Source organism: Sinohyriopsis cumingii, chromosome 3 (assembly GCF_028554795.1).
Source record: "Sinohyriopsis cumingii isolate HCF-2022 chromosome 3, ASM2855479v2, whole genome shotgun sequence".
In the NCBI taxonomy this organism is placed as follows: Eukaryota; Metazoa; Mollusca; class Bivalvia; order Unionida; family Unionidae; genus Sinohyriopsis; species Sinohyriopsis cumingii.
The window spans coordinates 35880319-35905505 of record NC_142963.1 but is presented as its reverse complement, the minus strand read 5'-3'; the positions used below and the strand labels follow the sequence as shown (position 1 = coordinate 35905505).

The 25187-nt window shown below is 35.6% G+C and overlaps 1 protein-coding gene across 1 annotated transcript in view; it reads left to right on the top strand.

Moving 5' to 3' along the window:
• LOC149802680 (dnaJ homolog subfamily B member 12-like) overlaps positions 1-19091 on the top strand; it is a 40179-nt gene extending 21088 nt beyond the window's left edge. The window contains exons 6-9 of the mRNA XM_089952061.1: positions 1169-1251; positions 4604-4713; positions 9104-9267; positions 10304-19091. Coding sequence (XP_089808187.1) covers positions 1169-1251; positions 4604-4713; positions 9104-9267; positions 10304-10413 — 467 coding nt within the window. The 3' untranslated portion in view covers positions 10414-19091. The remainder of the gene's footprint in view (positions 1-1168; positions 1252-4603; positions 4714-9103; positions 9268-10303) is intronic.
• The last annotated feature ends 6096 nt before the right edge of the window (positions 19092-25187 follow it).

The following is a 25187-nucleotide window of genomic DNA, read 5'->3' as shown; positions in this document are numbered from 1 at the left end:
GTGTGAGAGAGGTGTGTGTGTGATTGGTAAAGATGAGTGCCTGAGAGAGGTGTGTGAGTGATTGGTAAAGATGAGTGCCTGAGAGAGGTGTGTGAGTGATTGGTAAAGATGAGTGCCTGAGAGAGGTTTGTGAGTGATTGGTAAAGATGAGTGCCTGAGAGAGGTGTGTGAGTGATTGGTAAAGATGAGTGCCTGAGAGAGGTGTGTGAGTGATTGGTAAAGATGAGTGCCTGAGAGAGGTGTGTGAGTGATTGGTAAAGATGAGTGTCTTGGAGATGTGTGAGTGATTGGTAAAGATGAGTGCCTTAGATATGTGTGAGAGAGGTGTGTGAGTGATTGGTAAAGATGAGTGCCTGAGAGAGGTGTGTGAGTGATTGGTAAAGATGAGTGCCTTGGAGATATGTGAGTGATTGGTAAAGATGAGTGCCTGAGAGAGGTGTGTGAGTGATTGGTAAAGATGAGTGCCTGAGAGAGGTGTGTGAGTGATTGGTAAAGATGAGTGCCTGAGAGAGGTGTGTGAGTGATTGGTAAAGATGAGTGTCTTGGAGATGTGTGTGAGTGATTGGTAAAGATGAGTGCCATAGACCACTCAGTCACACAGGACCACTTTTGTCTAGGCGGGCAGAAAATGTTTAGCAATTCTGTTCCAAAAACACCCTTGGGAGATGTGGATTTATAAGTGATTATACTTGTAATTTATTTTGATAAGGTAAGTATTGTTGAAAAACATTTTACTGCATATGTTAGTGTGAGCTAAATGAATTATTTTCATATTTCTAGTTAGTTAGATGTCAGGATGAGGTTGTTTTCAGTTGGTTTTATGACCATTCTTTCTGACAAATGTCAAAGTTACCCTGGTTTGTGAAAATGTTAACCTTGTATGCTACTTTGACTGAACTCATTTAGGTCTTATGAGAGGAAGGCGATAATCCAGACCCAAGAACTGATCCCAAACCTGGAAATTTTCTAACTCAGAAGAATCTTGTGATTTCTGCTTCTTCAGCTATAGCTATGCAAAATACATAGAAAATCTGTTGATTGCATGAAATATATGTTAATAATATTTAATATTTGTCAGACTTTGCAAATGTTTATAATAAATGTCATTATTTTGAACATACAACCTTGATTAAACCGTCATTAAGTATTTTTCGTCATCTTCCAACAGGTCATGTCCGAAGACATTATCAGAGTAATGTCCACACTCATACACACCAGCACCACACTTATAGCAGGGATACTTCTACAGATGTAAGTATGTTTTTGAGGAACTTTAATCAGTACTTATTTATATTGTTGAAAATTTTATCCACACTTGATTTAGGATGGGTTAACACCACCCACATCATGGGGAATAGACCTTTAAGCTAATATATATCATGTTGGAGTTAGCATACCATGTTGGAGTTGGTACAAACAAGGAAATTCCAGTCAGGACTTTACCTTATTTGTTTTTTGCTTGCTTTGTGAGAATGAAAAAAAAGAGATATTAAGATCAGTTGCTGGTTTGGATACATAAAACTGGTCATATTCTTTTTGTCATAGTAGGTATTCTAAATCTTGTTACTGCTTTTCCTTTTGGATATTGTGCAAATGTCAGTCAGATGAGTGATTTATTTGGCCTCTTGTGTACAGATTTCTGTGAAACATTACAATCATCATTGTATGATTCACAAATTGACAAATCTTTGTGCTCCAGTGATCTTAAAGGAGACGAGAAATCAAACTTTTCCTTTTACGTATGTAATTCTCTACAGATTTTAATTCAACTGTAATGTTTATAAATTAAATATCGTAAGCGGGTAGTGATTATATTGCGTTGAAGATACCACGATTCCGTAAATTGCTGAGTTTTGATGAGACGACAGATTACGTGGTCCAGTGATGCAATACTAGCCAGTCCTCGATTACAAACATAAACATGGCAAGCGAGGCAAACAGGAGGAGACCACATTTGGGTTGCACATTCATAAGTTGAATCTGCTGTCTGATATAATAGTTTATTTACTGTACTGGTCAGTGCTAAAAGATATTTTTTAGGCATAGGCCTCGGGCTGGTGACTTAAATAAAAACCCAAGCCCTGACTAAAATTCCACAAGCCCAGACTGTTCATACCTGTCAACTTTCAGGCTGGGAGAAAAACCTCCCGATTTTTGGGGTATTTCCTCATCCACCTCCTGATCTCGTAATATCTCTCAATTTTTCGCAGCAAAGTCCCGATTATTGCATTATGTCTGTCAATTTTCATTTGTCAGAAGAAGAAAAAACAAACCCAAACCATGTATAAATAGATATAACGTATGCAATCCACAGTCTAAACTGCCACACTGCAGACATTTTAGCTATATGACTGAAAATGTTTAAAAGCTACGTTAAAAATTCAAATCACACGCACACGTCTAAATCCGATACTGGACGAATAATTAATATCACACAACAGTTTTTTTTTTCTTCAGTAAATAGGACGTGAAGATTAAACATTATTCAAGTAAATTTCAGATGTTTTTAAAAAACTACAACAGTACTATAGTAAAAAAAAAAGAAGAATAAAATTGTCACCAATTATCTTAAATGAATGATCACTGTTAATGCTGTGAAATTTTTTCTGCAAACAAAATCGCATCTCCATTTCCGCCAAAGAAACTTAGCCAGTTAACACCTGACATTCCTCTACCATATATGTAAAGTTTAACTACCATGATTAAATTAAAATGAGGAATAAAACAAAATATACCATGCAGTATATGTGCCCCTAAAAAACTAATTGAGAATAAATATTTTATTCAGCAAACAGTGTTACATGCATTAAGACTTAAACCTAAGGAAATAAGGTGGGGCATAAAACATGTGAAAAATAGTTGCCACATTTACAGTAACTTGTGACTGCAGATTTGAATTGTTAAAATGAAGTCCATGGCATCGTAAGTAACATCAAAATAGGCATCGTTTATTTGGCAATCAATTGCTGGTACTTCCATACACTGTCGAACATGGTTTCTTTGAAGCATGTCCGAAGGGCAGTCCTTTTCACAAGATCTTTGCAAGGATAAGGATTAACTGTTCATTAGTCACACTTGCTTTATTTTTTGCGTACTTAAATCAAAACTTTAGCCATTTTGCAATTTAGCCAGAGCTGACCAGAATATGCATAAGGCGTATCACAGGGAGAAAAGGCACGTCCCATGGGCGCTTGCACATTGGGGCAAGGGGGTTGGGTCAATAGTACCCCCAGTTTTTATTCTCAGCCAGTTAATGTGAAACTTGGACCTCTTTTCTTTTAATCGCTGCTATTTAAACTGCCCAAGGGATAGTTTTATATCAGTTCCAGTCATTACAGATTACCGTTTATACATACTATATGTAACAGGCATACACTCAAAGTTTTTCTTTTAATTTTTAATTTTTTTAAGATTACTGAAAATTGTGTTTTCTCCAAACATGACAGGTATAGAATCTTATTTTTAGCAAAGCTTCCATTTATTTAAAATCAGATCTAAATTTCACCTAGGACAGTGGTGATTTGATTTAGATTGTGCTGTGTTAAGGCATGTATGTCAACATCTTGAAAATACATTTACTCATTTCACCAGCGCGATCAAAGTTTCCTCAGGCAAACAATTTTTGTTTCAACAAGCCTGACGGGCACCTTACTTTGAATACAGGATGAGCCAAAACTAAAACCAGAGGGGCCCAGGGTGTTGCACTATCAGATTTGTTTTTAGCACTGCTGGTGTAGATAAAAGATCTGTGAATTGATTGTTACATTTTGTGGTCACTTATTCAGCCTTCTGCCTATTTTCATAACTCATACGTTTAACACTTTTGCCAGGATTTAAAATTTCCAAAGGTATGTCTGGAACAGCACCAAGTTTTAGTCTAGGCCTAGCTTTTGCATATCCTTGAGCTGCCATTTTTTCATGATCCCTCTCGTAACATTCCTTTGAGAAATGTAACGAGCACAGAGTGCTGTATTGTGTTGCTTTGAAATTGACCCATTTGTAATAATGTATCCATTCTTTCATTATGCCTTTATCTTTCGGAAAGAAAAAAAATGTTGTCCACATGCTTTTCTTAATGTTCTATTACACCTGTAAGCAACGCAAAACGGCATCGTCTTTTACTCTGGCAACTCCCACTTGGGCTGCTGGTGTTGCTACTATGACATTACATCCTGAAAGTAACCGAATAGGCGCGGAAATTTTGCATACGAGGTCACAGAAATTCAGCTCCTAGAAGATAGGCCAATATTTAAATATTGGCACTACGGTCGCAGATGATACTTCAGAATAAGGTTTTCTGCTATAGTACTTTTATTATTATTCTATATTTCCATTGGTTTCTGGTCTCCTTTAAAGTTATTGCAGGTTTTGAATGCAATACCATGGGAATTTTGTGTGTGTGTTTGTCTGTAAGATTGAGGCAGATGCTCTAACTGCTAGGCCACCAGACTGGTCAGAATTTTGTGAATGCAACTACAATGCAGTTTTTAGTTTTTCATTTTGCTGATACTGTCAGAAATAAAGAATTAGGATAAATAAATCTTAATAACAGATATACTGTACATGCCTTGTAAATTTAAAAATTTCACTGTTTCTCTTGCAGGGCAGAGCTACACTATTGTTACAAATGGCCCCTCTTCTGCTTTTGGTCTTTCTGAGTTTGCTGAGTGGTTTCTTTGTTAGTGATCCTGTTTTTGCTTTGCAGCGATCAGAGTAAGTACAACATAGGCCTAAGTATTAAAAGAACATTGGTCCTTATAAAGTGTGACCCTGCTATAACATGGTAGTTGGGAGCCATAGAACCCGACCATGTTATAGACCAAACCGTGTTATAAGCAACCAGGTCAGTTAGCTGAAGAAAATGATGCATGTAACCCCAAACAAATTTGGGGGTGGGTGGTAGGTATTAAATGCGGGTACAAAAATATGTCCTTCATTTTAAATGGAATCATATTAAATGAGAAATACACCTGTAGTGAAAACAGAGAAGGCATATATAATATTTTACTTTATTCAGAGATCCGCGCATTGGTACATGTACGTGTATGCTATTTATATGTACATGTCTAATGTAAAGCATGAATAGAGTATCAACACTGTGTACTCACCCATGAATCTCATCACATCTATTGAATCTACAAGTAATTCCATTGAAAATATGCACACACACACACACAGAGATTTAAAATATTCATTAATTTTGTCGCAGGTCATATAGGTCTGAATTCAGTAGGGAAAAATAGCACAATCATGTAACGAATAATGAAGCACCTTTACTTTCACTAATTTCCAAGTTTGTAAAAGTTAGTTTGTATTTTTAGCTGCCATTGGTAGTGTTAATCAGCATAAACTTTCTTCTGCAAAAAAGAAACTTTCACAGCACAGAATACATGTTCCAGTCATGTTGAAAAATGAAATAATCAGATTCCATTGCTTTTATTTATGTTTGGTACTGACTGCCGTTGAAGAAGGGTTCTTTGTTTTTATTTAAGATTGTAGTCCGCTTTCTTTGTTTCTTTGATGAAGGGTGCATGCATTATTGAAGTCACCGCTAAAGGACAGTTTTGGAGAACCAAACAAATACCCATTTCTTATTGTGGCAGCAACATCAAATAAGTGTATTGCATGATTGACTGATTTTTTTTAACCTTTGCTTAGTATGTTTTCATAACAATTGGTGCTTCAAAGGTAATCTGTTTTCTTTGATATTTCAGCAAACTATTTTATCTGGGTACACTTTTAAAAAGGAATTGGCCATCATTTGAACGATTGTAGATACAGTACCTCCCTGCCTATTGAATATTGCAACAAGATCTTTTTTTTTTTTACCTTTGTGGTAGCAGAGTGATGCTGCCTTCTATACATGTGTCAGAAATTTAAAAAAGGGTCGGTGGTCGATAGGGACACAATTCTGGTATGGTAACAGGGATTACTACAGAAAATGGTAATGTTCTTAAAGATTTAATTCTGAGTGAAAAGAAGAGGAATTTTACTAGCCATCGAAATACAAATGTCAGTCTATGTATATATATTAATTACTTGGGAGCGACCGAAAATCCAACAAAAGTGAGATTATGAGATAATGCTTCTTCCTGTTGATCTCTATCAGAAATGTGAAAAGCAGCTGATATCTCACAACATACAGTACTCATGCTAGATGTCAAGGTATGCAGATTATGATATAACTGCACTGTTAAGATGGTTTGTCAGTATGGACAAGGAATTTGTTTATGTAACAGTAGATAAATTTCGGTGCATCTTGTATCAAGTTTGCTGCTTAATTTCATTGGGCCTCCTAATTTCTCCACTCCAAACAAATGGTTCTATATACAAGTTTAAATGGCCAACAATGTTGCCAATGAAAGAAATAAAATTTCCAGATGGTACATTTTGCTGCCAATAAGGAAATTAAACGCAATTTGCGACATTGGAGAAGCCCTGCACGATTGCTGGACAAACTTTTTGCATGTTATTTTTTGTACTTTTAAGAAGATAAATCTTTTTCATGTACAAGAAAAATACATATAAAATTTCAGGAGCAATGCAATGATTATTTTGTATTATTCATACGCAATCTCTTTCCCAAAATGATAACAATTTTATGGGGTTTTTTTTCATACTTTTAAGAAATTAGTTTTTTCCGTGTACGAGAAAAATGCATGTATATGAAATGTCAGGAGCCACACCACGATCGTGTTAAATCCATGTTCATGTTATAGCGTGGTCACACTGCATACATTGTGCATTCCGAGAAAACATGAAATTCACTATGTACATGCCTTTCAATTAATTTACATGTGCTTTCATAATGGACATGCACCAGGTGATTGCGTGGGTTACGCAGTGTCAGAATTTGTGGCACATCAGCCAAAGAAATATTCTCATGGTACAACACTAATTTTACAGGCAAAGACTTTTTCACTAAAGATTCAGCATGCCAGAGTTACATTCATTGCTTGGGCTCTTCATCTCGCTCACTGAAGTGCATGAGAATGCTGTAATGCACTAAATTCAGGTATTTTTAAGATCAGGAAGCCCACAAGTTTGATGTTATGATGTAGGTTGGTTTTTTTACAGCACTTTCAAGACACTATTGCTTATATACTGAGGAAATGGAACTATGAACCTTTCCCAAGGACACATTGAGGCAGCCAAACTGGGATGGCCTGGGTGGGTTATCAAACCTTTGACCTTATGCTCTAACAGCTGGGCTACAGCAGCTTTAGATGTTATAACAACTGGTGACAAGTAAAATAAACCAATGGAATTTATCATCAAGGGTCAGTCATGCTTCAGATAACCAACTGCATACTTCATGAGGTTCTTTAGAATTGTTGATGCTGGAGCACCTGTCAGTGTTAGGATGACAGATTACAGACAGTTATCTATAATTGTGAATAGGACATTTGCAAAATACTGATTAACTTCTATGAGGATAAAAAGGTCTGGAGTGGGTAACTGATTTATGCTTTGCCTAAAGTCTACGTCCTTATTTGGAGTGTATGGTATTTTGTTGTTTCAAGTATCATGCCCAGCCTACATATAGATGATGAATTATCTCAATTGAAGGATACTGAAATGTAAGTCTTTATATTCAAATTTGCAATCTATCTTTACAAATATACAGGTTGAAAAGACATACCTTGGGTTGGCACAGGTTGAATGTGCATGTTTTTTTTTATTGTATGCAGTACTTGATTTTCAAGGTTAGATCTAGGGAAAAATATTTTTCTTTAGTCACATTCATCAGACATGATTTTTCTCTGTTTTAATGCGGAATTCTGCTTTTCTCCTGACTTGAATCAGATTTTTCTTGATATAGTCTGTTTTTTATATCATCTCTGATCCGGTTTTAAAAAATCGTCTGTTTGGTCCCATTGCACAACAACCCTTGTAAATTATTCGTTCCATATATTAGTAAGCACACGACTCTCATAAAGAGCAGTCTGAATGGTCAAAGGTTTAAATTCATCCAGTGAATCTTCGTGTAATGGAAACTAATGGCAATGGAAAGAAGAAGCATGCTTGCAAAACATGGCATCCCAAGTTGTTGAGAGAGGGCATGACACGAAAAGTTTAGATAAAGGTTTAAAAAATGTATGGAAATGGGAATGGCTGGAGCGAAAAGTTGACAGAAATTTAGCTGATCAGTATATAAGAAAACTGAACGCTAGAGGACTGGCATTTTGTGACCTATACAAGAAAGATCGGAATTGCGGTAATTGTGGTTGGAAGAGTTTGGAACAGCACCTACAGAAGAAGCTGCATAATGAAAAATCAAAGCTCAGAAAGAAGGCATCTGGAAAAAGTTCAGTTAATTACTATAAGAAGAAAGATTTCTTGCATGAGAGAACAAATGTAGCCCTCTGTCAGAATATGTGCATTCCATGTCGCCAATACAAGCACCAGCTTGAAAAGAAAGAGGCTCTCATTGAGAAGGGAAAAAAACACGATTGCACATTGAGCCAAAAACGAAGACTAAAGAAATCGTTGCCAACACTGCAAAAGAGCTCGACTAGCATATCAACAGCTTGCATCCATTGGAGAAAAAGACAAGTGAATGTATGGGATTATTTGTATATAGTTGATATACTTGGGTGTTTATTTTACAGATTTGTTATGGAAAAAAACATATAATATATTTAACTTAATTACGATGTGAACACTGACATGCACATGAAATAACTTCAGCATTAATAGTATTGGAGAACAAATTCATGTCACTATAAATATTGTGAAATTACTGAAGTAAAGTTGAACATTTTTGGTAAGTTTAAAAGTTTTTCAAATGATTATTTTGGTTTATTTTATGATCATAAGTTGCACCAGCGCTGCCCCTTGAAAACCCATTGGGGGAGGACCCTCAACCCCCCCTTTACATTTTGTCAGCGTTTTTAATGGAAAACCAAAATTTTGACTGATTCATGGATTTGATGAACAATCCTTCATGATAGTCACAAATGAAACTCTTAAAACCAGATAACTCTGTTGTTAATAAATATGTAGTCAAATTGTCATGCATTTAGGTTGATGCTAAATATTGTAGCTAATTTTCAGTGAACAGCAAGATATAATCTGATCCTTTTTTTCTTTTTCTTTGCAGAAAATATTCAGTAGAAAAGAAAACATCAAGCCTGAAAATTCCATATTATGTACAGAGTGATTTTAAAGCAAATTTTCAATCAGATTTACGTAGGTTAGAAAGACAAGTAGAAGAAGAATTTGTATCAAATCTGCGGACAAAATGTTTTCAAGAAAGAAGTTACAGTAAGGAGCTTTTCACCTTTACTTATAATGAATATTAGCAATTTTAAATTATGTCCTTTGAATGTTTAAATTGAAAGTTTCAGATTGATAGTTTTTTAAAGGGTGAATGAGAAGGAACTCTTTAATCACATGAGAAAGGCACTCAGAAATGTTCAGCAAAAAGTATCCAAGAAATACTAAAGAACTGTATAGACCACCATTATGTGCTAACAGACCTGAGGAGTGATCAGTAGAACAAACAACAAAGACCCTCATGTGCCAGCACATGATGTGATGGCAGATCATGGTCTGTGTTGTTTGCATTTGAACTTGATCTTGAAGAGAGTATATATGGTATATTCATGCACAGAAAATCTGTTAATTTATAGATGCAATTTAAAGTTAAAATGTGTTTCATGTTCACCAAAGTTTGTATTCACTGACACATTATTTTCCAAATTTATATGCATTTAAATGAAATCATCGATATATTCAGTTTCAGTGTAAATTTTTATTTTGTGTTATTACTTTTTATTCTGATTGTATAAACATCCAACCCTTTTTAATGGTGATGCTTGTCTGTTTTGATCAATCATTTTGTATCAGCAGTTTGGAAAAAATTACATTTAGCACTGCTGCCGTCAGGTTGAAAGGTCAGGGTCATTGTGACTTTTTAAAAAAATTGGTTTTGCATAATAATCTGTTTTATTGTCACTTCTTTGACCTTGTGGAAAGGCTTACACGTAATAAAAGCCATGGGTCAGTCATGGAAAATCCCAGAGAATCCTGGCAAATCCCATAGAAAAGAGAATGGTTTCGGCACAGTAGATTTTGTTCAGGACATTTTACCCAAAGGTCACGGTCATTGAAACCTATTGGTCAAGAATTAACCAGGTCAACCATACCCTACTATTGCCATGATAGAAGACTATTAAATAATGGACACGAACAAATTTTCTTTGTATAGTTCATTTGTTTAGTGATATTTTAAAATTGTACTCATTTATAAAGTACATATCATAAAATTTATATTCTGTTCTTTCTTTCTTAATTTTAGAGGAGAATATGCTGTGGAGAGCTAGAAGTTATGCAGATGCCAGGTTATATGAAAAAGCACAGAACATGGCAACTCCTTCTTGTGACCAGTTACAAAAAATATATTCCTGAGAATAATTGAGAAAGTGTATTTGCCTTAAAGAAATATTATGATCTAGGGTGCATCAATTTTACCTTCATTTCCAGTAGAAAGAACATTTATTCTTTAACCCATCAGCAGAAATGATGTTTCAGGGTTATGTTAGAGAACAGGGTTGGAGAAATCCCATGTGTGTCCGCCAAGAACAAGTAAATCTTCTTCAGAGCAGGTGTTGTTCAGTTTTACTTGCTGTGAATTTTTATACAATATGAAGAAATTTATTTGTTTTTAATTTCTTAGTGCCATTCCATCAAAACCCAATGTATCAGACAAGTAGAACATTTTCAGATTCTAATACCAAAAGAAATGACCCCCTCACCCATCATGACTGACAAAAGATTGGATATCAGATACTTTTTTGTTGCTTATGACTCATATGGTGGAACCTAATTGATTTTAGTGCTGTTATTTTGGACATTTGTTGTAGGAGTAACATCTATCAAGTGTCAGTTATCCAGTTTATTTAGCTTGTTTTGAATAATGTACTTTTTAATGTCTGTTGTTTGATGTCAATTTTGATTTATCATCATCAAACTGGACAATTGAATGATGAATTTATTGTTTCAGATGGCAGATTCATGGTAATATTTAAGTAACATATGACAAAACCCATGGTCACAGCTTGTATCTAAATCTGAGATTCACTTTTTTGTGTATGATTACCATATTACGTTATGATGTTGTGTGTATGTTCCCAGTTTTATTTCTTCATAATAATTCATTTTCTCTACTTTCTACATTGTGGATTAATTTTGGGGTCAGTGGTAAAGGTCACTGTGACTTAAAGAAAATGGGTTTCAACACAATAACTTCACAGACCTGGACTTTACTTTGCGGATGACCTGTACTTGGGGTTGCTTGGTTTTTGATGGCACTTTGAGTACTCTATTGGCTATATCATGCCAAGGAGATGGGAGCCATGTGCCTTTCTAAAGGACACACCAAGGCGGCTGCTGCAGGCTGGCCTGGGCAGTTATTGAACCAGCATTCCTTGCATTGATTTTGGAGTTGAAAGGTAAGGGTCACTGTGACAGAAAGAAGGAAAATGAGTTTGATATAGCAGCTTTAGTTCTAGACTACATAACATTACCAACATTTGCTGTGGGTTTGCACCTAAGGTTTGGAAGAGACTCGTTGATTTGGGGGTCCTACGGTCAAAGTCATTGTGGCTGAAAAAAAAATGGATTTGTGTGGAATCATTTGTGAAAAGAAGAAAATAAATGAATATATGACCGATTTAATTTTCATTCTAATTTCTATAGACATTTTTAATGATTACTATACATTTAAGTATATCTAAATATAGACTTATTAAACAGCAGAAAGGTTTTAGCATGGATCATTCTCATATAAGAACATATGCCTATGTTCTGTGTTATTTATTGTTCTGATTGTGCAAGATGTACAGACTTTTTATGAATGTGTGGTTCAGATACTTAAATATTTATTAGTAGACATTGTAAAAAAAACTTCTTTTATCTGTTCAGCATTTTGTGATATTGATACATGTTTTAACATGCATGTGTGCTTGTGACAAAAGTACTTGTATGGTCAGGTTTTATCTAATTTGGAGAAAATTCTTTGTGTATATAAAATGAGCATGATGCTCTTCATTTTGTCAGACTTGTAGGTTGTGCACGACTTATTCATGATGTAAATTTATCATAAAATGTTTGTGTTAGTGTTTGACACAAAGAAGTTTATATTTCTCCTGATATAGCTATATTTGTTTTCTGCACATGGTGGGCTATACTTGGTGGCCAGCATATTTAGCACATGGTGGGTTGTACTTGGCGGCCAGCATAGTCTGCACATGGTGGGTTGTACTTGGCGGCCAGCATATTCTGCACATGGTGGGTTGTACTTGGCGGCCAGCATATTCTGTACATGGTGGGTTATACTTGGCGGCCAGCATATTCTGCACATGGTGGGCTATGCTTGGCGGCCAGCATATTCTGCACATGGTGGGCTATGCTTGGCGGCCAGCATAGTCTGCACATGGTGGGCTATACTTGGTGGCCAGCATAGTCTGCACATGGTGGGTTGTACTTGGTGGCCAGCATATTCTGCACATGGTGGGCTATACTTGGTTGCCAGCATATTCTGCACGTGGTGGGCTATACTTGGCGGCCAGCATATTCTGCACATGGTGGGTTATACTTGGCGGCCAGCATAGTCTGCACATGGTGGGCTATACTTGGCGGCCAGCATATTCTGCACGTGGTGGGTTATACTTGGCGGCCAGCATAGTCTGCACGTGGTGGGCTATACTTGGTGGCCAGCATATTCTGCACATGGTGGGCTATACTTGGTTGCCAGCATATTCTGCACATGGTGGGCTATACTTGGCGGCCAGCATATTCTGCACGTGGTGGGTTATACTTGGCGGCCAGCATATTCTGCACATGGTGGGCTATACTTGGCGGCCAGCATATTCTGCATGTGGTGGGTTATACTTGGCGGCCAGCATAGTCTGCACGTGGTGGGCTATACTTGGCGGCCAGCATAGTCTGCACATGGTGGGCTATACTTGGCGGCCAGCATAATCTGCACATGGTGGGTTATACTTGGCGGCCAGCATAGTCTGCATGTGGTGGGCTATACTTGGCGGCCAGCATAGTCTGCACGTGGTGGGCTATACTTGGCGGCCAGCATATTCTGCACGTGGTGGGTTATACTTGGCGGCCAGCATATTCTGCACATGGTGGGTTATACTTGGCGGCCAGCATAGTCTGCACATGGTGGGCTATACTTGGCGGCCAGCATATTCTGCACGTGGTGGGTTATACTTGGCGGCCAGCATAGTCTGCACATGGTGGGCTATACTTGGTGGTCAGCATATTTAGTGGAAGAAGAAACCCACGAGAACCACTGACCCATGGAAAACTACTGGCAAGCTTTCTTACATAGCCATGTTGGTCAAGCTGAGACTCAAACTCATGGACAGAGGTGAGACATGTGAGTGATCTGTAAGGCAAGCACCTTAGACCACACAACCTTCAGGGGTCCACTCTTATTACAGTGCTAATATTATTCACTATCATTGGGAATAATACATTCTTACTGATGTATCTTTAGATGAAACTTAACTAGTGTTTAATATTAAGGTTTCTCATTGCAATTTTTGTATTATATTACCAGACCTTATTTTAATACAACAATAAGGTTTTAATTTTGTAAAATTTCTTTCTAGTCAGTATTGCTTTTCAGGCAGATGATGGTTTGTATTTACACTCCATAAGTTGTATACAGACTAGTTCTTTATGACTCCGATTAAGTATAGGTATTTCTACTAGATGACTAAAAAAGCCAGAAAAACTTCAGCTTGACAGAATTATTAAGTCTGATACCCCACCTCAAAGTGTGCATTACAGTTTGAATCATCCTTTATGATATGGTATTATTGTCAAAAACAGTAATTGATATTATTTGAGAGCTGAACATTACATGTGGACATAAAAATGCACACATTACATTTATGATGCTGTCAAAATAAGATATTACATTGTAAATAAACCATGATGACTATGCAAGTTGAAAATTTGCAATACAGTGTAATAAAGCACATGTAAATTGACTGTAGTAAAATTGTTTTATCCACTATGGCAGTCTCATAGCCTTTGAAATGGACATATTTATGTGGTATATTCTCAGCAAGATATAGTGCAGGAGAAGGTATTGGATAATCTTTAACCTAAGTACATGTGTTGCTAGGCAACTTTCATGAATGTCATGTTATTGGGAAGAAGAAAACCCAAGCAATCAAGCAAATCAAATACAATGTAACAACATCAATTTGCATCAGATTGAGATTTTTGTTTGGGCAGATAACATTCGTTATAGCCAACTTTCACATATATTGTATATGCACAATGTACTTGCATACATGGTTCCCACGCTTTTCTAAATAAAAATTCCCAGTTCTTTTCCAGAATGAAATTACTTTTTCCAAGGTTAACATATGACCATTACAGAATAGAATTAAAGAACATTTTAGATTATAAAACATGAATTCTCTAAATCTAAAGATGTTTCTCTTTCAAGACTCCAAAACATCGAAGTCAGAAAAGTTGATCATCAACAAAACCACAAAATGTATCACACGAAACAAGTTTGATTATATTCCTATAAATTGGCATGTAAAGTCACTTCAGTGTACAAAATAAAAATTCTAACTTTATTTTGCTGCATTATGTTGCTAAGTGGGAAAAACATAATGAATATAAATTATGGTTTGTTTCCTTTCAAACCTTTAATTCCAAAGAATTCTATAGCAATATATATGCGTCTCATAGAAAGTAACATTTCCTATTACAGTATGAAAAACAAAACAACGCAAATAATTAGAATCTTGCCTTGTAATGTAAAGAGTTAAACCCTGAATTTATCTGTAATAAAATAAAATAAAATCCCAAACAAGATTCTTCAAACAACCTCATCTCCTTAAGACGATCTGATTAAAAATCTATTATTAAAAAGAGTTTCAAAAGGGTTGATTTAGATTTTGGCAAAAGAACTTCAAAATTATATACTGTTGTATAAACAAGGACTGAATTTTCTATAAAATCAATTTGTCTTCTTGTAATTGATTAAACCAGTCCCAAAACCTGTATTGATACCTGGGCTCATATCATTTCTTTAATATATAATATAAGGGACAACAATTTCTCATTTCAGCTCTGAGATTCAACAATTTGGACTATAAATTTGGCTTACAACGAATAGCACAATGATTTTAATACTCACAATTACTGAGAAAATAAGTAATTTTCATATTGATTTCATGCATGTATCACTTGATCTAACGTTTAAAGTTTGCTAGGCCATCTGGTAAGCGGCTGTGCTTTGCCACCACTATGTTGGCCTCTTGTAATGCTAGACTGGTTTTCATAGCTTCCATTTAAGGAAAGATACAGATATCAAGCTGATTTTGAAAATAAAAGTCTACTTGACGAATCCAATCCACTGGACGTTTGGATTGACTCAGCATATATGTTTATTGCAAGCAACCAAATGAGCCATTCTGCACCCTCCAAATATTCTGGTTAGAACTTGATCAATTTAACTCGCGATTAGTTTGGGTACGATTCAATTACTTGATTGTTTCGGGCGTCAAGTGGTGGCAGAAAATTCCCAGGTTTTTCCAGACTTTCATCAATATTTGCAAAATTAAAGGACTTTTCACAGTCAGGAAAAAATTTCATTTCTCTGGACTTTTTCCTGATTTCCCGGTAGCATGGGAACCCTGTGCATGACATGTTTCTGGTAGATATAAAGGCTGAAAGGAAACAAGCTTTGAATGTGAGGTAATTGAACTTTTCTGTCAAGATACCCATGCTAAAGCCCAATATCTAACCTACAAGAAAACAAAAAAAATGTTTTACAAAAGTCATGTTAGATTATTTGTTATTCTCTTTTATTACTGTGTAAAATTTAACTCTTTTTCTGTGCTAAATGCATTCATCATAAGTGGAGCAGTAGTAGAGTTTTGTATGACAAACATGATGTGAAGTCTGCTTTTTTAATTAACTATTCACATCTCCATTAGGTGTAGAAAGGTATAAGCAGCAAAAACATACGCTTAAAAGATCAAGAAAAAATTGGTTATACACCTCGCTCTCTCTCTCTATATATATATCATAACACACAACAGTATCCAAAACAGAGACCGCATTGCTAGTAAGGGCACGAGTTACTGAGGGAATTGTAAAAACAACAACAAAGAACGCCATCAATGCAGGAAATGCCCCAAAATAGGGGAGGGGTTGGGGTTGGTGATATGACTGTCTAATGATTCAGTACTCGTTTTGAAATCGCGTTGGGAATAATTGCCAATAAAGAGCTTTTTCTCACAAAGTTGCTCACTTTTCTATATGAAATATCTTTATTTTCAAGATACCCAGCCTCTGAAAGATTGTTACCAACATTATTCCAGGCAGTTTCAACAACCATCATGTGTACACAAAAACATTGTGTATTATATTAGCTTTTGGTTGTTAATTCACAAAGCAAAATTTTCATTTTTTAAAAGTTGAAAGACAATTATTTGTTCCCTGCAAACTCTGGAACTCGCTTCATAATGAACCATATTTGTGAATAAAGATTTTTATTCACTAAGTACTCGTTTTGCTTAATTGCCTTACTATCTTTTATTACATTAGTAAATAAGTGGGCAAACGTAAAGTTTATATTACATCCACAATATTTTTAAGTGTTCAGATGATAATAGAAATGAGTTGACCTGACACAAGACTAATTTGCATGCTTTTTAACTTTTATTTTATTTTTCATTCCCATTGTTTGAATTGATACAAAAGACATAATTAACATGATAATACCAGGAAGCTGTTTTTAATCATGTGTACAGTACAACAAATACAAGTTCAAAACACAATTAACACTAATTTGATTCTTGCAGAAATGCTCATGGACATACCTGTAGATTAAATTTTTCACTTTAATACAAGAGGCATATTGCATTTATGGTGGTCACACAAATTTTACTTGAAACATTAATTTAACTGGTATTTATAAAAGTATTGCCAGCATTAGACGTTTTTGTTGAGCAAAATTTTGTTGAACATTGTTATTTACTGTGTACTGAGAATGTTGTTTGGAAAGAAATATTAATAAAATTGACTTATTAAAAGCTGAGAATTTCATGATGTTGATTCAAATTGCTGGATTCTAACCACCGTTGTTGATAATAAAATGAGAAATATATAAAGGTTTAATTTACCAATTTTTATTGCAATTTTCGTCATGTTCAACAAATTGGGGGTCAACATGTTTTTGTAATTTCAGGTTTAATGGGGATCCATGTCAGATTGCGCATTATAAACAGGTTCTTGAGTTATCTGGGCATGAGTTGTTGAGGCGGTGTACTTTGGTTGCTACTTAATACCATTAGGGATATATTAACGTGGCATGACAAGTTTGTTCCATTTTATGCATTGCCAAGGTATTGTTAAAATTTACTTTTAAAAATTGCATTATTTATTTTTTGTCTTACACATTAGTACCCATTTCTTCAACAACTTTGAAAGAAAACAATGGGGCTGATTACAGTTTTAATTGATTACATTGTGATCTGTAATCATAATCATTGATTTCAGAAGTTTTATAATTGTTCAAAATTGGCATTGTAATCATGATTACAACCAGAAAATCACTAATTATATTGATCACTCCAGTGGCCTAAGTGGTTAGAGCATCTATCTTGGCTGCCGGAGGTTGCAGGTTTGAACCTCAGCTGAGTCATACTTAGGACATAAAAATGGTACTAACAACTGCTTTTTTCACTCAGCATTGAGAGGTTAGTGTTAGGACCGGTCGGCCTGGTGTCAGGATAATGTGACTTGGTGGACCACGATACTACATGTCTGCGGTATGACGTCCCTGTACTTGACATCACTATAAACTGCCACAATGCAGACTTCATAGCAATGTGACTGAAAAATTGTTAAAGCTAAGTTAAGAATCCAAATCACATGCACACGCATTGTTCTTTTTTATTGTTAGCATATTCCGTGAATAAAAGACCATGAACGTTGACTATTACAGTAAGGTGGTCAATATACATGCTAATTTTTCTAAACATATACTGTGTCTTATAACTTATAATTGCAGGTGACCATTTGTTAAATAAAAAAATTCAGTCATAATTTTAATCATGCCCCCTTTAATTGTGGTTTCCAGAAACATCGTAATTGTCATCATCAGTGCAAAGAACCTGTAATCATAAAGAAGCACTCGTTTTTGACCCCATGCCTGATAATAACAAATTATTTTGAGAGAAAAATGTTTTTCTCATGTTTCAGTGCTCAGTCAGTTTAAAAATTACCAATTGAAAATCAGACATACCCAAAATTTACTTATACGAGTATACTCCTATGACATAACATTTTTCATGCTGTAGTGCACGTTGGTCCCAGGTGGTAGCATTATAGTCACTAACAGTGGAAGGTCTGACTGGAGACATGCATACATTGGATAAAAATAACCACAGCCCACTTGCTGCATCTCAACTGTATATAGCTGGGGATAACTCGACTGAGAAGCTACTCTACCAAGATGCTGTAATAATTACCTGCCATGGTCACCACTGGGTAGCTAGCTGTATACTGTATATTCTTCAGTTAACGTTTTCACTTTATATTTAGTGACTAATTATTGTCGACAATAAAATGAATGCTTTTGTTAAGATTATAATTTTTTAAATAAATTATCTGTTGGCCATTTTGAATATGCATATTGTATCCAAGAGATTCTTTCTTTTAACAAAAGAAAATTATGTGTAGAAGTGTGTTGAAAATTGGCACAATTACAGTACTTCAGATCCTAAATTAATATGATGGCAGCCTTTTAGCTTGAATATCAAAATAATTTTTTCTCATAAGGGTTTTCAGCACTTGTTATCCGACTTTGGAAAACATAAATTATTTGATCATGTTAAAAAAATTTGTTGTAAAATTGTAATTTGTATTCACTGTGTCTCTACCAGTCAATGAACTTGTGTTGGTGTGCAATCCTTTCTGCAGTTGTAAATTGCCCCCCGATTTTCATGGAAATGGGGCCGTTTTATATGATAAATTGAGAGCATAAGTGAATCATGTTAATTAATCATCTAAATAAACTAGTTAGTGATGAATAGCTGTCTTTTCATTTCATTATTTTTATCACTTAAACATGGTTTCTACAGTATCTTCTCAGCATAGCATTAGCAAAACATTAAAATGTAGGGCTAATAATGAAACTTGCTACAACTGTTTAGGGAATGCAGAATTCTTGTAAGTGCACCTCTTAGAGGAAATCCTTTTTGTTACCCCTACTGTTGGCATCCATGCAATTAAGTCACATGTATATACAAACCTCACTTCCCATTTCCAAGACGACAGTATGGAGTGCGTTTCATGTTACTTACTCCATAGGAACAGGTTCAAGGAGGCTAATGCTGTTATGTACCCGATACATTCTTGGTTAATATTTTGCATTTGGATAATGACCAAATAGCTTTTTGCATGTTATAAATACTAAAATCATTAAGGCAGGCATTTAAATTAACATCCACTAATCTGAGGCCATTGATTTTGCCGATGATTACTTAAACCCCAACCATCACTAATTGGTTGGCATCACTATCATAGCAAATGGTCTTGTGTCAAAAAACAAAACATGAGCGACATTTTCTTTCATGGTTAAATGAGCTGTTTATGTTACGTGAACATCTATCAATACCGTGCACTTGATGAGGAACAATATATCCCACTGAAAACGGTTGGGTGTTACTACAGGTATCAAGTCAATTGGGGGTGATTATTATCAAAACAGTCATCATGAACGTGGAACTAGTTGGGCGTACTGGCTCCCAAAACTGATTTCAATTCAGATGATTGATAAAAAAAGATAGGTCTAATATTGTCCCGTGAGAAAAGGTCATCTTTTTGACTTGGTGAATAATCCAGACTTGTACCAAATAAGTCTTACACATTTGTATTGTTTTTGAAAATTCAATGCATTGTGTGGTGACAAACATGAAGTATGTTTGTATTAGCATTTTGCATGTCGGTGCAATGGTAGCCACGAGGTGACAACTAAAGGTATAATTTGAAAAACAGTGCCACAGAAATGTCGAAAAGTAGATGTTGAGAGAGAGCATTATCGTACACATGATCAAGAGAAAAGAACAAAAAAAGTACCAGAAATGCTTATAAACAACTAAGTAAAACTCTAAGCAGGATGGCATGTTCTCTAGTGATATCTGAATTCAGAGAAATGACGAATGTGTGTGGGGTACTTCATTATGACTTGTCGATGGTTTTAAAAAAATGTGCATCAACATGAGCATCTGTTCAACTGGACTATGCAAGTGCGATTTTTGGCGTATAGTGCCATTTTTAGCACAAAGGCCATACATGGTGGCAAGAATAGTCTGAAGATACTGGTATGTTTTCTGACATACCCACACTGGCAGAGCCACGATGCACACCCATGAAAGAGATGAGATGCGAGTGACCTGTAGAAGTCAGTGCTTTGGACCACTCAACCACCTGGAACTTCTCAGGAGTAGCAGTAACAAGATTTTTAAGATAGAAGTCTGATTGACACTATTTTTATCGAGGACCAAATAAATGTCTTCTACTGAAAATCCCCTATCGATGCAAACATTTGCTCAGTAGAGGCTGCAACAAGTTTTTAAGATTGTTGCTATAGCAGCTATGTTGGGCATTGCATTTGCAGATTTCATTTAGTTCCCAGCATAAATTTTGACAAGTCTTTTGGTTGAAAACCTCATGTTGGCATCACCATTTTACTCAGTACTAGTGACAATTTTTCAAGATAGCCTTTGTGGAAGTCATACTAGATGCCTAAAAGGCACTATTTTCATTAATGAATAAATAGACCATAGGATAAATGCACGTCAGGATTGATGGCAATCCTCACAGCAATTTAATCAAATGTCATGCCAACAAGCCTTACATAAACTCTTCTGGTCTTTGACAAGATAAAACCAGTTTGACAAGAAAATGGTGATGCAGTAAATATATCCCTGCCTCTCCTACACCCTTACAAGAACAATGGCTTAATTTAGACCTATAGATCTCGTCCTGTAGGCATTATCAGGGTACAACTATAAAGAATACTGACCAACTAGTCAAAATTTATCTCAAAGTATGCAGTCTCAAACATACTGTGCAGAAATTATTTTCTCTTTAGACTTACCATGAGCTAGCCATCCTCAAACTTTGGTCAAGGTTCACAGTCAATAACTGTACACATGGAAATCGCATGGTATCTGCATCTCCAATTGGGTTCAGTGTTGTCAGATACGACTTCCAAACAAACCATGTTATGGTTAGACCACAGAAGTCTGACATTTTATCAATAAAGTAATCTCTGACACAAAATCACCCTATCAGTACAGCATTAATTTATGGTACTGATTTTGTGTTGTCAGATTTCATCATACTTTATTGATAAAACGGTCCAACTCGTGTGGTTAGACACCTGGAAACTAAAGTCCCCCATCCCTTCAAAAATAGTTTTTTTTTTTAAATTTTTCTATATATGGCAGAATTAATTATTTTGTACACATGATCAAAGTAAACCTTAGATTGCTCAGCTACCAGGATGTGATCTGTCAAAGTTGGAAAAAAGTGCTTTAGTAGGAGTGCATACATGCCAACCAGTCATAGCACTATCCTCTTAATACTGAGCATCAAGCAAGGCAGCTGCTGGTACCAGTTTTGTCTTTTGTATGCTTTGGCAGGGGGTCAATCTTGCAATCCCAGCTCAAAAGAAATGTACGCTCAAAAATAAGATTTTTCACAAATGTAAGCTCTGCCAAAGTTAATTTTTTAAATTAGAACTCTGTAGACTATTATACCAGATTTACTGTTCCATAGTGATGTAAATAAAGTCCATTAATGCCAGTCTACTTGTTCACAAAGACTTTTTAGATTCCGATTTATTATATTTCTTGTAACCTTTATGCTTCGGCAGTATGGTTGTGTAGCACATAATCCCACATGGCTAAACTGTGGCAAAAGAAATAATTGCATTCTACTTTTAAAATGTCTATTTTTATTTGACTTGCCTGCCTTTTCTACATTTAATTTCGAAATGGTGCTAAAATGAGGGGTTGACTGGCATGCCTATGTTCTTGTCCATCCAACATGTACTTCGGACTCGTATTTAACAATATTTTTGGTTTCAAAATGACTCACTGGCTCAAAATCACTTAACTGGCATCTCCACTAACACTTTCCAGCTCCAATAATCAAATATACTTCCTACCATAAAAAATAAAATGCCTTCATCACTATCATCAGCCAGTATCTGCCAAACAAAATCATCATCTTCATGCCGGGAATCAGCCATTTTGGGTCTTCTGAACAGCCCATATTATATATGCACATTTGTAAAACTTTCTTGATACAAGGCTCAAACTATGACAAAATGCTCGTTACTGGGCCCAATGTGCCAATCAAATTTAGTTTAACCACAATTCATGTCAAGCTGAAGAAACCAGACGTGTAAAAATTATGAAAAAATACATGTCGCAAAAAGCACTACATTTCTACTGGCCCACATCATGATAAGCATTTTAATGGCAGACAGCGTATAAAACTGTATGCTGCACAGACTACATTTTCATTTGCAAGACTTGAAACTTGTGTTGTTCTCACACATCCCCTTTCCAAGTGCACAAAATAATAGATTTTGTGCAAATCACATGCCTGGGTGCATCTCTGGGTATGTCCATCTGCTTAAGAGAAAAAGCAGTTAATTTGAAAATTTTCACAGACAACATTGGCATCATTTTTGTGAAGGGCCAACTACATACATTGTCATTCAAATGCTTTTCTTATGCTATTATTAATGGTTGCAATTTGTTTTGCTTTGCCAACAGATCTGAAAGCCCTTAATAGCAGTATCCTGTCAGAAAAGAGCAATTGAATATCTGTTTGGGTTTTTAAGTAGTTTAAACTGGTGAGCCCACTAAGACTTGTAGTCTAGCAAGCTATAAAAAGGCCAAAGTTTATCAACTTGGCAGACATCTTCCTAACAGCCAGATGCAACAGATGAAACCTGGTTGGATACATTTTCTGTAGAATTTTTGTTACGATGATGTGGTTTCATGTTATGAAAATTGTCCTTTCAAGGTTCTGCATCTTCATCGATATGTAATTGCTCATCGGCCTTATACCGAAAGACCTCAATGCCTGGGTGCCTTATGTCAAAGTTGATCAATTTGATCAGTGGATTTTAAAAAAATGAAGTTGTTCACACAGCATTGTCTTTATTTATTGACTGGACATATTTGGTGATGGATGGGAATCACCTGAAAAAGATGTTGTTGAATTTGGTCAAGGATTTTTGTATTTCACAACAGTTTTATTTGATGGTGGATCAGCATCATTTCTTGAAATTTTGGGCTGTTCCAGTAAAACATACCTTGGACGACTTTTAATACGAGGTACTCACCCATAGATTCAATTTAGAATTTTTCATATCATTTTAATATGAACTCAATGAAATCAGAGTACTCAGGCATACATTTTTTTTAAAAATGCCTTCCCTGGGTCCCATGTTTAAATGGAACAGCCCTTCATACTGTTATTGTCAGAGTGCTTTCAATGTTCTTTCTGATGATCAGTTGTTCAAGGATTTAGTTTCTTAGCAATGTATTTAACGCAGTTACATTTGTAATTCCTGTAAATTCAATGGTATTTTGCACTTCAATTTCCATGTTAAAAAAATATCATTTTTGGCATGACAAAATATTAATGCAATATATCCCTTCTTTTAAAACCTTCCAAAACTGACAAACTTCTGTCAATTTTTTTTCCATTTTGCTCGGAAATAAGAAAATAAAGGAGGCAATTGATAAACGCAAGATCAGAATGCAATCTACCATCAGTAATACAATGTGAAATTAATTCCAAATGCATTTCAAACAAAATGAAATGCAGATGTGATCAAATTACCCATTTCATGATCTGTAGTATCACTTCTGAAGACAAATGCAACCCATATACAGACCTGCCAAACCTAACAAGGTCGTCTCAGTAAGGCAGTTGATTTTTCCCCCCTAAGACTGACCAGTTTTCAGTAAGGTATTAACAAAATGTCATGTACTGCTATTGTCAAGATGGAGAAAGTTTGGTATTTGAAACTGAAGCATTAATGGTAAACATTATATTCATCTGAAATAACTGTAAAGTACATGTACACTTTATTTACCTATAGTACAGTTGCACAAACTTCAGCTCCAAACCCTATGCAGCTCAATGGCTTGTTGCTATCTTTCAACTTCATTTAATTCTTGGAAACGTTTTCTTCATTTCACATCATGATGACACTCATATCTCCAGCCACAACATACTCAAATTAATATGCGATGTCCAATAAATGTAATTGTGTCCAGTCATGCTTTTACCGAGAACAATCTGAATATTCCTTTTTATTCTTCTGTACTCTCTATTACAACTCTTCTAAAAGGCTTATTTTTCCTTTTGTCTTCAGCATGTATTGGTAACTGAATGCCATAACAAAAAATATTATATGATCTAGTTTGACCATGCAGGCGCTTCACATGGAAAAATATGTGCAGTTTAAAGCATCAGAGGTACTAAGGTAAAGTCAGCCTGGATTTTTAAAAACTAATTCCAAATAAAGCCAATATGAAATGCTGATCCAAATCTAACACGGACGAGCCAAAGTTTTTCTTTTTATTCCAAAGTCCATATATATGTACATTTCAAACAAGAAATTTTATTCAAAATCTTCAGTTTTGTTCTCTACTTTAACTCATTTACCTATGGAGGTTTTTGTTGTTTTCGCCTGAAATGCGAGTAGGAAACACGTGGGCTATTTCTGAATACATCATAATATATCAACTTCCAGGTGATTTTCCAATAACCTAATGCCTAGTTGTTAGAAAAATCATTTTTCAATGGTTATCTCGTTCGCACATGAGTAGAAGAGTAAAAGTTAGAGTTCTTTTTCTTAACGGACTAATCATACTCGTATAGAGACCACTCTTCATTCCAAATGCCCATCTTATCCTACTTTTTGCAAAGGTTCATCCGTCTGTTTGCAGTTCATACCTGTCTGCCTTGGATCTGAGACCAAAAACTCTAAACTCTGGACACAAAATCGGATTCCAACCACGAGCAAATTTTGGGTGGGAAAAAAATCAGGTCCAAAGAATGAGATTTATCCCTCTGTATTTTGTAGTGCA